Here is a 17,317-nt window from a genome sequence, read left to right as displayed (position 1 = left end):
GATAACACACAATTGTGGGGTTCATAAGGAATCAAAGAGGGTGTACAAGAAAAGACCAAGCCAAACATAATCATACACTTTCCTTCAAAAAGTTTAACCTGTTTATCAGCAAAAAACAAATTATAAATTGTGTTGAGGATAAATAGGGAACTTTACAAATGTTAACACACAAGTTTATATCCAACCAGAAGTATGAGATAAGAATACTAAAGACTATCATCAAGGAAGAAGGAAGAGGTATAATAATGTTGATGGAGGGTTTTAATAAACAGGGAATGATCATCACTAAAGCTTTGCTCTTAGAAAACCAAAACACTCTGTCATGTGTCGTCTAAGCAGAAGCACATTATAAAACTTCAAACTGTTGTGCCAGTTCCCAACACAAACACAAATTGTAAACTTTAGATGAGGTATAACTTTTAGCGAAGTCCTTACAAGAAAAAAGAAAAATTAACTTGCGTCAAACAACAGAAAAAAATGGCCTAAATCTTTTCCATTTAGTCCAAAAATAAAGTACGTAAGTTAATACTGCTGTTGATTTTGACACTTGTAAGCTTGTAGTTTCCCTAGCGATGTGCATGATCTATGCTACAACAGTCCAATACTCAGCATGCCATGTTTGCCTGACCTGGATAGGGCCTATTCTTTAGACTGGGGATTGGTAAAACCAAGTTGTAGTATTGTTTAGAATAACCCCAGTACCCTCTTTAATCTGAGGGTCAAGTTCTATTTAATGTAGTTGTCAGAGACAGGCTGTCAAGTGGGTGTCACAAGTCGACAGCACTCAAAGAAGACAGCTTCTCTATCGTGTCAGCACATAGGTACCAGAGGTTGCCTTCCACAGATTGCTATCAGTGTTTTCAAGATATGGCCAATGGCTCGTAGCAAGTTTTACAATCCAGAACAGACTGCTGCGCCCAATCTTAACGCAGAGCTAAATCAAGATGAGATTCTGCAATGCCATTCCCTCATAGATCAAACTCAATCCAAGATGACAACGCTTGCCCCCATAGAGCAGGATTTATCACCAATGACCTCCAGAATTTGGTAGTAGGGAGAATAGAATGAACTGTCAGCAGGTCTGACCTTCCACCCATTGAAGGTTTGTAGGATCAGGTTAGTGTGCTGCTCTACCCCAACACAACCGCAACGGCAGAATTATGAAAAATAGAGGTTGATATGCCGGTTTACGGTAGACTGTGAATACACTAGCAGCCAAAATGAAAATACAGTGCTAGTCTTTTTGTGGATGTGTCTGTTTCTGCCACACAAAACTGAGGCTCCTGTCGCTAAAATACTTATTTGAAAAATAGCGATTATGTTCTGTTTTTCAAACTTAAATATTCTGGATTGCCAAATATCAAAGAAGAGTCGATGGTAGAATAAGGTGTTTGGAATTTGTAGAAAAGATTTGGCAATTTTTTTCATCAGCACAACACAAATAATGAGCTTATCCCACAAATTCACATTTTTTTCACTAGAGTGACACAATTTACAGCAAATAATAAAATTAAAGAAATATTGTAACAATGAAGTAAACACAAATGTCTGTACTTTTGTGCCAAGTTCATATACCTTTTTTTCTTTAAGCATAAAAGCTTAGAACATTTTTAATCTTTCTTAAAAAAACACACATATCCAAGGCCATTGTAGATTTGCAGAGGAGGTGGACATGTAAAGTTAGAGGCACAAAGCATGTAAAATTATATATTTTGCTTTCAAGAGAATACTCTACAAACCAAGGAAATGCAAAAATGAAAACTTAGTTCATTTACATATTGGGCGTTCAGCTAGCTCACTCTCAGTGTTTTCCTGCAGCAAAATGTGAGGGTCATGAGTTGACTGGTGAATCATAGCTGCAAAATGCCTTTCATACGAAGTGTGGATTACCTTTTATAATTTACAATTTATAGCAGATGCATATCATGCTTATTGTACCACTGCATGTTCTCATTAATAAAAATTCTGACCTAACCAGAGATTTAAACAAACTTTCTTCTTCAAAAAACAAATGAATACTCAGATAATTAACTAAAAATAATTAACTGCATGATCTAATTAAAAAGGGCAACAACCAAAATGTATCAGTCACCCTTATATATATTAGGGATCCTCAAAAGAATCAGCAAAATACTTTCACGTCCACTTGCAAAAAACAAATCCTCACAGAATTTTTAGAGCAGTCCCAAAGTGATAAACTTTACAGAGCACACCATAAAACTAATTGATGTTGTTGGATACAGGAACATTTACCAGGTTACTAGTAGCATTTACATGTGCAAACTGTATTTAAATAGATCAAAGATCAGATTAGAATTGAATTTTGTACATGGGCCCCGGAAAACCTTATCCAAATATAAGAAACGTTTACATGTACCACATGTTTGATCGGAATAAATCCTTTCGACATGCGCAGAAGTATGTACAATACTTGAAACCGACATAGAAGAAGAATTTGAGAGTTCTGTTGTAAACAAGCAAAGATGCAGCATAGAGCAAGATGATCTTCTAAGCGTAATTTTATTGTTATTTTTAAGTGACTGTTCGGACATAATTTTCTAAATCCATGCGGCCATGAACCCGGAAGAAGGGTCAGGTTAATACATACCAACAACAACGTTTAGCCTGGGACGCACTTATACAGTAATGCATTAATGTTCATCTTTGCTGCACAACTGGAAAAACAAATTCCCGAGATTAAATGGTTTCTCAAGACTGTGCGGAGCAGCATTTCCACATTCAACAGCCGCCTCCGCCAGCTCATACACATTTGTCCCAGAATATACAGTTTTCTCGAGTCCGGTAACTTGTTCACGCAGAGCAACAGGCTAGACTGCGCTCTTAAGCCTCCTCTTGAGCGCACACCATGACAAAGCACCCTCCCCTACTTATACACAACGCCCGGCTGCTCTGCTTGGAGACACGATTTGCTCACGTGGAGCTGCTGGCCGGTCCCGTTTACACTCCAAAGCCTTCTCTGGAGCGCCACACCATCTACGCATCAGGTAAAAACCAGCGAAGTAATGACCCACGATCGAAATAAATTGTTTACATGCACCATGATCAGATCAACAATAAGCAGCTATCTCAAGCAAAGGAAACTGTGATCTGAATGAGTCTCATTGGGCCAGAGTATTTCGAGTAGCGTGTTTACATTACGCATTTTTATTCTGATCAGGCTTTTATTCCAATTATTTGTGTCCATGTAAACGCAACTACTGATATGCATGTAAAAATATCGATTGAAAACTAAACTGTATGCTACAAAATTAAACCAAATCATGCGAAAAGTGCCTTGTTGCATCCTTATTGCATACCAGAATGTTTACATCGAAAGTGTCAAACAATTGCGCTAAATTTAAGGATTTATAAGTCATCGTTTTATTACATCATACCAGGCTTAGTATTAGCCAACTGATTTTTTTTCTTCACTGTATTTGCAACTTAAAAAAAATAGATTTTTCAGAATTTTAAGTTTTGTAATAAGATATAATCAAGGTATAAACTGAATCATGGAGAATCGCGTCCCTTTCATGCACTTTGCAACGCATCATTAGCATACTCAAAAAAATAAGCTGAATGAAATCGTCTTCTGTTTGTAATTTTTAACTTGGCAGCATCTAAATCCATACTGCTATTCTTAGTCATCTGAAGAAGGCTTCCACTCTTTAAAACTAGGTTACAAAAGTGATCAAAAAAGTAGAAACAAACACATGACTTTCTGGCTTTTCAATACACAAGCTAGCGTTGTTTCTCAAAGGAAGTGAATCTTTCCTAAGGGGAAAGTAAACCAGCCTAGTTGGATAATTTAACATCACAGAAGTCATGTGTCTAACTTCCAACAGTAACGGCAAAGCTACTTCCTTAGCACAAGTATTTTAACTTTGTCTTTCCCTCTAATGAGGTGTAAAAAGGCTAAAATGGTTGCTAACTGGGAGGAGAAAGAGAAGAAGTGTTTTACGTTGTAATTAAACTGAATCTGAACTAGTGCAAAACAACTGTTCACTTTTACAAGCTTACAAACACACAAAACATCTAAAGCTTGTAGAAATGCAAGTCTGTGCAAGCACACCAACACACCCCTCCTTAACCTGGGTCACAGCAATGCAGCACTTATGTGAGCATTGGGACAAAATCTGTATAATCCGCCTTTAAATGTAAGCCACCTTCTACCACGGCACTTACTTGTCCAACACTGCTTTAAAAACAAACATTGCATTAAGACTGCAGAGACCAATTACAATAAAAGAACACATAATATAGAAAATGTTTAAAAGATTGGCAAACCAGATGAAAAATGTGGTTTATAAACTGCAAATAGAGCTCATATATTTTATCCATGATTTGATTAAAAGAGAAAATATTAGTCCTACTTGTTTGTTGTTTGGACAATTGGATTTTACACCAGAAGATAAATTTCCACTTCTTCTTTTTTTACTTAAATAATTGATTTTTTTTTAAACAAACAGATTTACTGATTGAACAAATAAAAAAGCAAACTCCTTCATTCACAGCAAAACACATTAAGAGGATCTAGGCCACATTGCTCTCAGGAGCCCAGAGGAGAGAGCTAAGCTATGGAGCGGCTTACAGGTTCTGCTAGTCTGTCAAACACAGGGGAATGATATGCAAGAAACGTTGAATCATTTTTTTCTAAAAATGACTTTAGGCCAGAACTTGAAACTCTGGGTTTGAAAAGCACATTCAAGATCCTCGCAGTTTGAAAGCCTAACAGCCTTTCCAAGTTTTAAATGATTTGTTGCAGCTAGTAACTGATTCTTTAACCCAAACCATTGACTGAAAGTTTCTAGTTTTTCAATTAGGAATGTAAAAAGATTTAGAAATAACATAGCTTTCAAAACTTTAATTATTGATAAATAAATGATCTAAATGAAAAAAATGCTTCTAAGAAAGTAAGACAAGCCCAAAAAAGGAAGAGGAATTTGCATTGGAATCAGTGTTACTAACAGACAATAAAAAGTGAGCAAAAAAAGTCTAGTGAGTCTGGTTAGCCCTCTACTAGAGTACCAGGGACATCAGGAAAATAAAAGTACTGCAAAAGGTAAAGCCTGTGGGGACACTGCTATGATCTGTGGTCACTTAGATTAAGGTACAGTAACATTTATCAAAAAAGGATTAATACTAGCTGAAAGTGGACTACTAAGAGAGGCACAAGTTAAGCAACTTTTGATATTAGGGTCACGATCCATGATCCTATACTTGCAGATGACTGAATATTTTAAAAAAAAAGTTACCAAGTGGGTTTTTGACAGACGTATAGAAAATAAAAACTAGGAAGACCATAGATGAAGACAACAATCGTTGTCTTGCCAACTAGAATATCTCAAAGATCACATTTCAACATATTGCCATTCCTCTTCCATTCTCATTTTCCTCAGAAAGCTCATTCAAAGCTAATTCTCAGAGTGGAAAGAGTGGCAGAAATCAAAATATACTTCACAATTCTCGTTTATGTGATTTGTGCATCACTGAAAAGTGGTGTATTTATTTTTCACCACTTTGAATGTCCCGTCAAAATGTTAATGTTTAGTGAGATTAACTATTTTAGTTTTCAGCGATACAACAAAAACATCCACCTACGTTCAAAGTCAGAGTCATCATCTTCCTCGTCATCTCCATTGGACTCTGTCTGCATGGGTTCACCGTCGAACATTACTCCTTTCCCTTGCTTGGCACCTGTGGCCCCATCCTGACCTCTGGAATCTCGCAAACGGGTGAAGTACTGTACTGCAAATTCCACCAAGTCTGACGGCCTTTGTCGCAGCACTTCCACAGTGTAGCCCTGCAGAAGTTCTGTCAACCCTACTGGTATCTCAATACTCATGGTTGTGTGTGGCTTGGTGGTAGTGTTTATCTAAAAAAGAAGAAAGAGAGAGAGACGTAGGTAGACAATTAAATGTGTTGTTTGGTGGTGAAATGCTATGCAGATGACAATTTGTAGTTTCAGGACAAATAATTATTTTCATTTTTTACAGCTACATAATAAATGTAAACTGTACCACAAGTGGGATGTAAACAAATAGTTCCTTAAAACACAATTAACCAGAATTCGACTACACTTTTTCCCCCCACAGCAAAGTAGTGTTATAACAAAAAGTGCTGTGGGAAAATGTCACTTAGTTGCTATGTTATCTAGGGCTGAGCTGAGGAATGTACAGTCCCCAAGCAGTACAAAATAGTTACAAATTTGCTAAGAAATTGACAGAGTTGGTAACACGGCCTCAGCGTCTGTGACTGCTGCTTAGAACCGCCAGAAACAGAGCTGTCAACTTGAGTCGATAGCCGGATGCAGCTAGCTAGCAAAGGGGCTAATAAGCTAATCCTTATGTCAACCAGCAGTTTCCGGCGTTTTTTCTCGGTGCAAAGATAAAACTTCACCAAAGTTGCGACTGTGTGAACGCTAATAAGTTACGTTATGATTGTAGTACACACAGCATGACAGCTATATAAGTGCTTTCCTACTTTCAACCTGTCATTAGCCGTCATGCTAGCTAGTGAGCCACCTTAAAGGAAGCCCATACCGTTAGCTTACGTAGTAAGTAGTATGGCGCACTATTTGTAGGCGATAAGCCACAGAAAAGAAGCTGAGTGGATAAACGTGGTTATGCAAGCAGTGCAAGTTGTACGAGACATGTAAGCCGTTTAACAAAGTACACGACACACCAACTGAGTCACTTACATGGAATTCTCTCTCCCCGGCTAAACTAGCCAGACACCTCCTTCTCTGCGTCTTCCTTGTTCTTTCTTATTTCGTCTCTTCTTTTTACACAGTCTCTCTGCCAGTGTAGCGACCGTTTTCCCTACAGGTGACTATTTGAGAACGTAGAGCCAGGGGTAAAAGGTTAGTCTGACCTAACTTTGCTAAGCGACGCGATGGGGGATGATCTTCCCGTGCCAACCAGGTGTATAAGGATGCTGGCTAGTTTCAGAAGAGGGGGTAAAAATATACTGGACTTCACCGCTGCAGCCCAACGTCCGCGCGCTCCGTGAGGGTGGGACTTAATGTGGCAGTGAGGAAAGAGCTGGCTAGCTGACTGACTTGCTAACTAGCAATAGCTAGTTTTCTTTTGCAACTGCCTGGCAACTCCGCTTTCCGTAAGACACAAGTCAGCTGCTGCAGCCAGGTGACTAAACGCTACTGTGTGCTCGGCGGATGCACTGTTGCGCCGCACCACCGATACGCGCAAAGTTTCGCTGAAAATGAACAAAAAAAATCTTGGTCTTGGGGGAGAAAAATACCCTAATAAAAGCAAAAAAGCTTGTAAGTTGACAAAAAGGAAATGTCCTCCCTCCCGACGAGATAATCTACAGTTCTTAACGCGCGAATAAACCACAGCCTTCTGAAAGCGTAAGGGGCGGAGCTACCAGCCGAGCAGCAAACGGTTGGCATTGATTGACAGAAAAAGTGACCAATCAAAATAAAACAGCGTGACGTCAAAAGGAGGTGGACGCACGTCAAAAACTACACTCTTCTAAGGGTGCCACGCCCTCTAAGGCGGCCTTGACAGGTACATTTTTTTTACATCAAAATCATTTCAATCTATGATTTTTCTTTCAATACATTTTCCTTGTTGTTTATTAATTTATTTTTATCCTGCCTCACTTCCAGTCATTGGTCTTCCTTTCCAAAAAAGCTGATGGAGGTCATGACAACAGGTTTTTTTAAGGAATTTAAGGCATGTTTTATCTTTTCTTCCAGTTCTATCTCCTACATTCACCCTGTCACTGAGATAAATCTGTTGCCATGGTCACAGCAGTCATATTTATTTCCCTGAACCAGTTTCTGATTGGTTTGGAAGTGGTTTTACAGTTCTTGCTCCGCCTGCTGGCTGTACAAATCAACTTCACTTAAATCAAGTAACTCTTTATTTCTCATTTCATTCAGTTTTTGTCCACCATGATCCCATTTTATCATAACACTGAGGTAAAAAAGTAAGATGGATTGCAATCGATGTGATTGTGGATCAGCAGAAACATCATCAAAGAGGAGTGTATTCATCTCCAGGTGAAAAATGAAAGATTTGCTTGGTTAGAATCAGGCCTTTTGTTTTGCAGGAATAGCAACCTTTCGGAAACACTGCAAATGTGCTCCCAACTAACTCCAGAAATGTCTGAAAGACAGCTGTTAACCCACATTTTAATTAGGGAGAGGTTAAAAAGAAAGTGGGTCATGGAGTGAGGCAAAAAATAGAAGAAAAAAAACTCCAAGGGCTTTTAAAAAGAGATTAGCTGGTGTGTAGATGCTTGTCCTTTCCTTTGGCAATTTATATATTGAAAAACACCCTAGTTTGTCAATAAAAACATTTTATAGGTTATTTTTGTTGTTTATCAAGATTAAGAATGACAAACTGTTTAATACTGTAGAATTGGAGTGAGGAGAATGAATTTAGCTTTTACTTGTACTTATCAACAATGGCGCTATATTGTACTAGTACTTAAAAAGAAATCAATGAAATAATTGATTTTTTTAGTGCTTCTTCCCTTTGGTGAATATTCCAAACAATAAATGCATTTAAAATATTTTTCCAAATATGCTCTAATATTGATTGATCAAACAGTTAAAGGGTTAAATCAGCTTAATGCAAAAATTCTAAAGGCAAAAAAACCTGAAAATACGGATTTTTTAATTCAAAAGTATTAATATTGCTTATACAAACATGAATTCCTGCTTCATTCATGTTTTACTCTCTTGCACGTTCATTCTAGAGACGCATTCAAAGAAAGCTTTTCTTTTTGTTGTTCAATGCTGCCATCTACTGTTTGACACGAGTGAAAAGCAGCCACCTCAACAATACTTGGAAATATTGAACCTTGGTGTTATTTTTGCTGCGTCAGTTTTGATTTTAATATCAAGATGCCATCTCTACTGACTCTCAAAGTTACAGTGACTGTTACAAGATTGACCTGCTTTGCTGCGCGTAACACCGAAAAAAAAAATATATTTTTTAAAAGAAACTCTTCCCAAACTAGCGATTAGATGTAGAGACAATAAAAAAATATATTTGCCACATACCTGCCACTGGATAATTGTCTAATATTTATTAGTTTTTATAGATATAATGTCAAATGAACAAAGCGGACTATCTTATTTATAAAGATCTGAAAAAAAATAAACAGGACAGAAAATATTCATATTTATTTTGAAATTATGTGTCTTTGGAACAATCCAGACGAGAGAAACTCGGCATTATGAGTTTATTTAACTTATTTTATGAAAGTATGTTGATTATAATTTTACTAAATAATGAAAGCTGACAGTCAGGTTGTGAGTTGGTTTCATAAAACTTGGAGAAAAAACCTAAAACTTTAATGTCTAACATCTGTCTAAATAAGTAGACTAGCATAAGTGTGAAAAAAAGTCAACTTATAAAAGAAAAACAGCACTGCTTTATTGAATGTTTTTTCCTGGTATTCAGCAATCATGTTTATATAGTTTTTACAGTTTTATTAGTGTCACAAAAAATATTTTCGGACAAAAATGTAAGAAATAATCAAATTTCAAAGTACTACAAATGATTCAAAAGTTCACATTTCATATTGCTGAAGACTCAATAAAAATGACTAATTCTTCACAAAATTTCATGCTTATATATATTTTTGTTTTGACTCAGATTGTAGCATTTTAGCACATACAAGTCCGGATTTTAGCAAAAATAACCACAGCTCATCTTTTTGCCTTACAGATTCCTCTAAATGACTTTGCAGTCGTATGTAAATCGCCTCATTTCCTGTTTGCATCAAAAACAAAACTGAATTTCTTTTTACAGCCCAAAGTCTTAACTCCAATGCCAAGCATTGTTTTTAAATAGAATTGAAAGAAATTGTGAATGATGAACAGAACTAGGAGGTGATATATTTCTGTGCTATAGTTCAGCTTGCACAGAACATGGAGCAGAAATAAACGCTTCAGTTTTGACAAACAGATGTAAATTGGATGACGCAGGAAGAGGAGATGAACAGAACCAGAGGAGAAAATAGAATTAATGGTATCTGCTTTACTAATAGCATCTCTTGTGTTTCTCAAAACACACACATAATATGGATGCATGTGGAAATTATACAATACACATTCATCATAGTATAAGGCACAAAACAAACAAAAACAACTTAGTATGATTTCAGTACACATTTTCACAAACAGATTTTAAATTTAAACATTTTTTCAAATGAATCAAACATTTTTATTTAACCAGATTAGTCCAATTTACTCATTTAAATCAGCAAATCAACTTTACAGAACAAGGTTTTATGAAGCTCTTTTTCAACTTCATGTGTTTTTTCAAAAACTATACTAAAAATACATCTTTATAAATAAATAAAACCTGATTCAATGTCATGTGACACTCAATATTTTTGCAACAAGACTCAAGTTTGATGCGTTGGTTGAAGACTTTCCGCTTCTTTTTACAAAATGAGTCATATGGAGGTGACTACACACGTGGACATCGAGCTGGTTGTCATAATTGTGTAACAATGTCTAAAACAGCTGTGAAAATTAAGTTGTGATAACAAAAGGTTTTCATTCAGGTGATCAATATGTACAGATTAAAATGTAAAATTACTTTTCTAAAATATACTTTTAACTAGATGAATAAAAGAAATGCTAAATCGATTTGGAGTTTGACCATTTTGTTGAATGGAAAATTAGTATTACACTTCCACATATTACTCTGAAAAGTTTGTCTTTATCTGCCTTGAAAATGTCGTGTTTTATATATATTTTTTCTATTTTAAAACATTTTGGAGTTCAGACATTTTGAAAGCTTAGCCCTGATCAGAGATGGGATTTAAGAAAACATTGCACTCTCCAGGAAACTTGAATCTCATAAACCAGACAGACTTGTGTGTGTCTGTTGTCTTTTATCCTATTTAACATTTCTTTCTTTAGAAACAGTCATCAAGTCATAGAAAAAAAAAAAAAAAAAAAAAAAAAAATCTTGCCCTATAGACAGAACAGCAGGCCCACTGAATTGGTCTGTAATGATGCTGTAATCTACTTACATACATCTGTCGGTCTTTCATTATGTTCATTCACTTTCTTTATATAAAATAAGTATAAAAACGAAGTATCTTCACTACCAGATCTGCCAAGCATTAGTGCATCTGCATCTTTGCAGATATTTAATCCCAGAAAGATGCAAGTTATTCTGTCCCCAGGAATCATCTAAAAAAAAAAATAAATAAATAACATCCATCAAATTCTGGATGAAAATGGTGTTTTCAGTACAACCAGCAGAGCAGGCAGAGCTGTAACAACTGCACACAGCTCCCATCTTTCACTTATTCGTTTTCTTATCTGCACGCTCGCACAAAAGGGAATCCTCTGAGCAGTAAATGGACAACACGGCCTGAAAGCATAAACACACATGCCATGCTTCCCGTGGAATTAATACATTTCTTGAGCTGGGAGAGGAAAGAAAGAGACGGCTGCCATGGTTACTGTCAGATTGGGTCTCTTGTCCTCTCGCTGAATACCTACTCCTCTCCACCCCCAAAGCGACTGATAGCAGTTCTATCCACACACATAAACTGAACAGGTAGGGCATTTCTGAAACTGCGCTGTGAGCTGAAACCATTGTGCTCCTGTTGTGCAGCAGGGGTGTCATTAGGAGTTCAAATAGGACCAGTGCTGTTTGGTCTGTGTGTGCTGCAGCCTAATTAGGGGCTTAGTGGAGAAACGCCTGCAGTTCTGCTCGGGGTTCACGTCAAAAATACACTACATTTCAAATTATGTCTGAAAACGGCTGAAAGGTGAGCTCACTGCTGCTGAGTTTTTCTATTTGCAATGAGTACATGTTTGACACACAGAAACAGTTGTAAAATTTAGTACGAGCTCAGCAGAATCAGGAATGGCATATTTCTTCTGAACTGACAGAGAGAGCTGCCAGCCCAAAGCAGACCTGTACTGTTATGATAGACATGTAAGTTGCAGGAAGGACCAGCTGGTTCAATTTGTTGCACAACAACAGTGCCCTGTATAGTGATTGACAGCACAAAATCCTTGTTAACAGAGTAGAGCCAAAAAAAAAATATCCGTCAAAAACACACACAAAAGGTGGAAACACGCAAATGGCAAGCCTTCGACTCACTTTAACAGTCTCTGTTGGAATCACCACGGGGATCACACATGTGAAAACACATGTAGCTGGACTGCTACCATGGTCACACATGTTACCATGGAGACCCCAATCTACCGTGCTCCAGGTTCCCGAGACTGACACTGCGGATAACAACTCCTGAAACTTTTACACGCCTCATAAATCTGCGGCTCCATCGTTCGGCATCAGCTGATAAACACAGTCAATACACTTTAAGTTACATTTCTGCCTTTAGCTTGTCATTAATAATCTATAAATAATAATAAAAGTACTTTGATATTATTGCTAACATGTATGAAGCTACAGTTGGCTTCACTGCTGTTTTGGAAACAAAAAAAAGGGAAGTTTCATGGCTTTTATGGCCACTCCTGACCAACAGCCATTCATTTACATGAAATATGATCACGCTTTTAGATGGGGATGCGTGGCATTGATGGATTGTATTTAATAAACAGACAATGGCTTCTTTTGTCCTTTCACAGACAGTGTTTCTGCCCCATTTTCCAGCTGGACCCTATAGTTTATAGTCTGACTTAATGATGCATGAATATGATTTTTTTCCCCCAACTGTGTGGTGAAGCATCAAAAGGTCAGAGGTCAGTGAAATGAGACAGCATTTGACCCCATCACTACAATCCCCACCTGCAGAGAATGAGCTTCACCTGTTCAACCCTCCTCTCATCAAAGTATGAAAATAACCCTTTACTTTTATGTAACGAGAGCGCTCCCCCGTCATATAAAATACCACCTTAAAAAGATTAGATTAGAAATATCTCCATAATTAATAAAACTATTAGACCAGTAGTTTGTTAGTCATTTCTGTGACAACCATCTGTCCTTAGGTCAACCATCTGTCTTCAAACCAAACAAAAGAAACACACAGGGGGCGGGGTCATACAAAGAGTTTTTGTTATAAATAAAGAGAGTGCTTAAATCAGGATTCTTCCTTCAAACACGAAAGAACAAACCTTAAAATTGTGCATTTTGGGATTCTCAGCAACACAGATAGAACAGACAGACACACTTCCAGCTTCTGATGTGCCGTCCTCGAGCCGACCCTGACCTCTGACCTCTGACCTGCTCGTAAGTGGAAGATGAGCAAAAAGGTTTGCTATTAGTAACTTGTTCATTTACAGATCAATAACAGAGAAATTCATGCTTTAGAAAACTTTTCTGTTTTTTTTTAAATGAGTGGATGGAAACTTAATTATTGCACATTCTGTTTTAACAACTTCACCTGACCTGAACATGAGAGAAGTCCCACAGAGATGATAAAAAACAAACAAGCCTGCTGGGTGGAACACCTGAGGCACCATCCTGATGGCACATTTTGCTGGATAGTTACTGCTGAGTTTCTCAAACATCTGAAACCCTCAATTATTTTAAGTCAAGAAGAAGACGGAAGAAGGTTAACTCGTGGAATAGATGTCTGAAAGTTTAAACCTGCCACACAGATTAAATGTCCTTTTATATAAAATAGCGCGTCTTCAATAGAGGAGACTGCAGTAGTATTGTTATGCCTGAAAGGCTACAGGAGAATGAGCGCGCCTGCTGTGACACGGCTGGTAGGTTCCTTGGAGCGCTGACTGAATTATGCAAGTCACAGATCTACGAGCGGTGCTGCTGGGCTGCTGTTGTGTCAGGAAGTCGTTCCGTGATCCAGCCGGTCACGTCTTTCAGCACAGACTCGGCCACCTCTGGAAGGTCGTGGTGGAGTGCATGGTAGCCTCCTTCGTAGATCTGGGAAAACATTTAGGAAGGAGTCAGATGTGAACGCTTTTAGCGAACAGTAAAAGAAGCCGACACTTTGGTTTTATATTTAGAGTTTTTGTTGCCATGTGGTCTTTTTGTTGCCAGATCAGGTAGAAGAGGGCTGCTGAGACATTGTTAGCCCTCATGCAAGTGCACTTTCCCTCTAAAAATACCCAATCAGTTACAGAGAATTTGTGTGTTTGTTCTGTAAAATGGAAGAAATATCATCAGGAGAAACTCTCTAAATTGTAGGAGCTTCTGTCGCTTTCAAAAAATGTATTTCTTAGAAATATTTGGTTTGAACCCAAACAAATGTACAGGATGTCAACCGATTATGGGGTGAAAGGATCAGCTTAAAGGAATGAAAACCTGATTGTAAATTTTAGGAAATATTAAACATTTGAAAAGGAAATCAATTGTAAATTTAATGAAAAATATGCTTTAAACTTTATTTAAAACTTGAAACAGTGTCTGTTGCTGTCGCTGCTTCTGTCACTCCTCCTCTGATGTGACATAGAGTAGTGATAATACTCTCCCAAAGTTTGGTATATGTACCAAGATACATGTGCCAAACTTTCATCAAATGTATACCTCAACTATAAGAGACAAGTTGGAAAAAAATCCAGAAAATCAGATCGTCTGATTTTTAAAGATATTTGCAAATTATAGTGGAATTGAAGTTTTTGGTCACAAACAAACAAGCAAGACCTGTAACTTCTTCTGTAAGAGGATCCTCTGTCCTCCACTCGTCACCTGTATTAATGGCACCTGTTTGGACTCGTTATCTATATAAGACACCTTCGTAAGAAGGATTTCAAGGTCCTGGAGTGGCATAGCCAGCTCCGGATAGCACAGAAAATCTTTGGAGGGAGTTGAAAGTCTGTGTTATCCAGCGACAGCCCAAAACATCACTGCTCTAGAGGAGATCTGCATGGAGGAATGGACCAAAATACCAGTTTGTAAAGACTTAAAGAAAAAAATTGGCTGCTGTCATTCCCAACAAAGCCCATATAACAAAATATTGAGCTTCTGTTATTAACCAAATACTTACTTTCCACCATAATTTACAAATAAATTATTTAAAAATCAGACAACGTGATTTTCTGGATTTCTATCCTAATTTTGTCTCTCATAGTTGAGGTATACCTATGGTGAAAATTACAGGCCTCTCTCATTTTCTAAAGTGGGAGAATTTGCACAATTGGTGGCTGACTAAATGTGTTTTTGCCCCACTATATATACATTTGGGAGAGCATAGATCCCTCCTCTGATGTATCAGGAGCTGGACGTAAGCAGGGCTTGTTTTGGAGTGGAATGATGTAAATATAACCTCCGTCACCCCAAGTCAATCATGTCCCGGTATAGCCCAGGGAACGACAACCCGTGGCTCCAGAGCCTCTTTAGCGCCCCAAAGTGGCTCCCTGGAGTCTTTTCAAAAATGTATGAACATGGAAAAAGTGGGCAGACATAGCCTATTTTTGGTTTTAATATAGTTTCAGGACAAACACGAAACACATTCCTTACTTTTTCCAATACTTCAAAAAGTGCATAATCCATATTAAATTTTAACGAAGATTTGCATCACAGACCGCAGTCCACAGAAAGCGGCGCTGTGCTGGACAGGTGTGTCCACAGAGCATAGATACTAAAGCCACAATTAGAGCGAAATTAAAACCCTTCTACACCGAGAAACCTGCGTTTGAACCATGGAACGCTCTTCCTGAATGTTAAAGGTGCATAAAGAAATATGCATTTGGAGTATTTGCATAAAACTAAAGACGATAACACAAAGAAACGCACTAAAATCCATATTAAACTGGATTCACCTATTCCTGTTACACAGATTTCTTCTGTGCATGTTTTTTCTGTGTTCTGCGTCGTGATTAGCTGTTGACCTTGTCAATCAACTTCCTGCCTGCTGTGTCTCCTGTACAGAATGCATTTAGCTTTCCAAATTGACATAAATCTTTGATTGCAAGAGGATCTTTGTTTTCATTTTGCAATAGTTACAGTATTTTTCTACAAAAGTTTAAACTTTGAAGAGAAAAAAGTGAGAAAATGTTCATGTCTGTCTGAGAAAAGCGTACAGTAGTGGGGGATTTTGCAGCCATAAAGGTGACTCATTATTTTTTATTTTTAGCACATAAGTCCCTCAATAAAGAAGGGAACTCTTGTGTTAATGGAAGTTGAGCTTAAAGCACCAAATATGGTACAGCAGAGTAGTCGTTCTCTCCAGGAAACGCTGCAGGAAAAATAAACATTTAATCATGAATGCTTATTATGCATTCGTAGCCTACTTAGTCATTCTGACAGAAGGCTAATATAGTTAATATTCACTGTGTGCCTTCATTTAAGGTTTTTAATCTTTTCTGGTTCCAGACTGATTTGCTTTTTGGTCTAATATGTCTGTTTGAACATTTAGGGTTGCAGACCCCTGACCTAGTCAGTGGGTCAAAGACTCATCCCCATGTAAAATTAGGCTTAACCCCTAAAAACAAAACATTGCAACAGTATAATGAGGACACACAGATTAGAGGAAGAGAAATGAAAAACAAAAGAGGCGAAAACTAAAAAACAGCAGCTGTTATAAATAAACATCATTTTATAAGAGTTTTTCTTCAAATTGTGAATATTTATTTCAAGTTTAAATATATTTTATTCAAATTTACAATTTCATTTTTAAAAGTTTCAATATTTCCTTCAACTTTACAATGTGTAATTTTGAGTTTAAAACTCTTTTTAACCCCTACCCTAATTTACATCATCTGTGTTCAAATTTATAATCTTGTTTTTCATTCACTTTAAACTGATCCTCATTTGACCTCATAGCAAAATCTCTTTCATGATTGCAAACTCTTATTTAACACTGTTCCTATCTATAAAGTTTATGTAGTTTGCTTTATCTATTTTTCCACTTTACATAAGACATAAATGCTATAACTAAGTAAATCGCAGAAAAATAACTATTTCTCTATTTCACATAGCAGAAACAAGGATTATGTTGACAGCCTTCAATAAGGAAAAATGCATTGTAAATATAGTTGTTTACCAGTGAGACATTTTTTCAAGACAATTTCAATAAAATAAAATAAAAAAAGGAAAATTTCAGCTAAATAGCTAACAGGAAGGTAAAACGTTTAAGTACTTGAGTAATTTTTTTTAAGTGCATCACTTCGGAATCACTACAGTAATCTTTTAAAAGTCCAGAGCACTCAAAATAACCCACCTTCAGTTTCTTGTCTGAACTTGCAGCCTTCTCATGCATCATTTTGGAGCCTCTGATGTCGCAGAGCTTGTCATCGTCGCCGTGGAGGATCAGGAAAGGCCAGCTGATGGACGGGATCTCCCTCTCGATTCGCTCTGCAGCTCCCATCAACGCGATGCCGAATGACACGCGCACTCTGCCGTGGTAGTTCAGCTCGTCGTTGTCGTAGGCCTCCACCTGA

The 17,317-nt window shown here is 37.4% G+C and overlaps 2 protein-coding genes and 1 long non-coding RNA gene across 3 annotated transcripts in view; 1 reads left to right on the top strand and 2 right to left on the bottom strand.

Annotated features, from left to right (window-relative positions):
• Positions 1 to 7,366, bottom strand: part of prkar2aa (protein kinase, cAMP-dependent, regulatory, type II, alpha A) — a 44,831-nt gene extending 37,465 nt beyond the window's left edge. Inside the window, exons 1-2 of the mRNA XM_024293365.1 lie at positions 6,701 to 7,366; positions 5,602 to 5,875 (exon numbers count right to left, since the gene is read on the bottom strand). Of these exons, the coding sequence (XP_024149133.1) occupies positions 5,602 to 5,845 (244 nt within the window). The 5' untranslated portion in view covers positions 5,846 to 5,875; positions 6,701 to 7,366. The remainder of the gene's footprint in view (positions 1 to 5,601; positions 5,876 to 6,700) is intronic.
• Positions 7,367 to 7,408: 42 nt separating this feature from the next.
• On the top strand, positions 7,409 to 8,223 carry LOC118598935. The gene is made up of 2 exons (XR_004948162.1): positions 7,409 to 7,529; positions 7,631 to 8,223. It is a non-coding gene; the product is annotated as an uncharacterized LOC118598935 (long non-coding RNA).
• A 1,165-nt stretch (positions 8,224 to 9,388) lies between these two features.
• The window catches only part of mgll (monoglyceride lipase), a gene marked incomplete in the record, with an annotated part of 34,198 nt that continues 26,269 nt past the window's right edge, over positions 9,389 to 17,317 (bottom strand). Inside the window, 2 exon segments of the mRNA XM_024292971.2 lie at positions 9,389 to 13,859; positions 17,098 to 17,313. Coding sequence (XP_024148739.1) covers positions 13,728 to 13,859; positions 17,098 to 17,313 — 348 coding nt within the window.

Source organism: Oryzias melastigma, linkage group LG7, assembly GCF_002922805.2.
Source record: "Oryzias melastigma strain HK-1 linkage group LG7, ASM292280v2, whole genome shotgun sequence".
Classification (NCBI taxonomy): Eukaryota; Metazoa; Chordata; class Actinopteri; order Beloniformes; family Adrianichthyidae; genus Oryzias; species Oryzias melastigma.
This window is presented reverse-complemented; position numbering and strand designations above follow the sequence as displayed.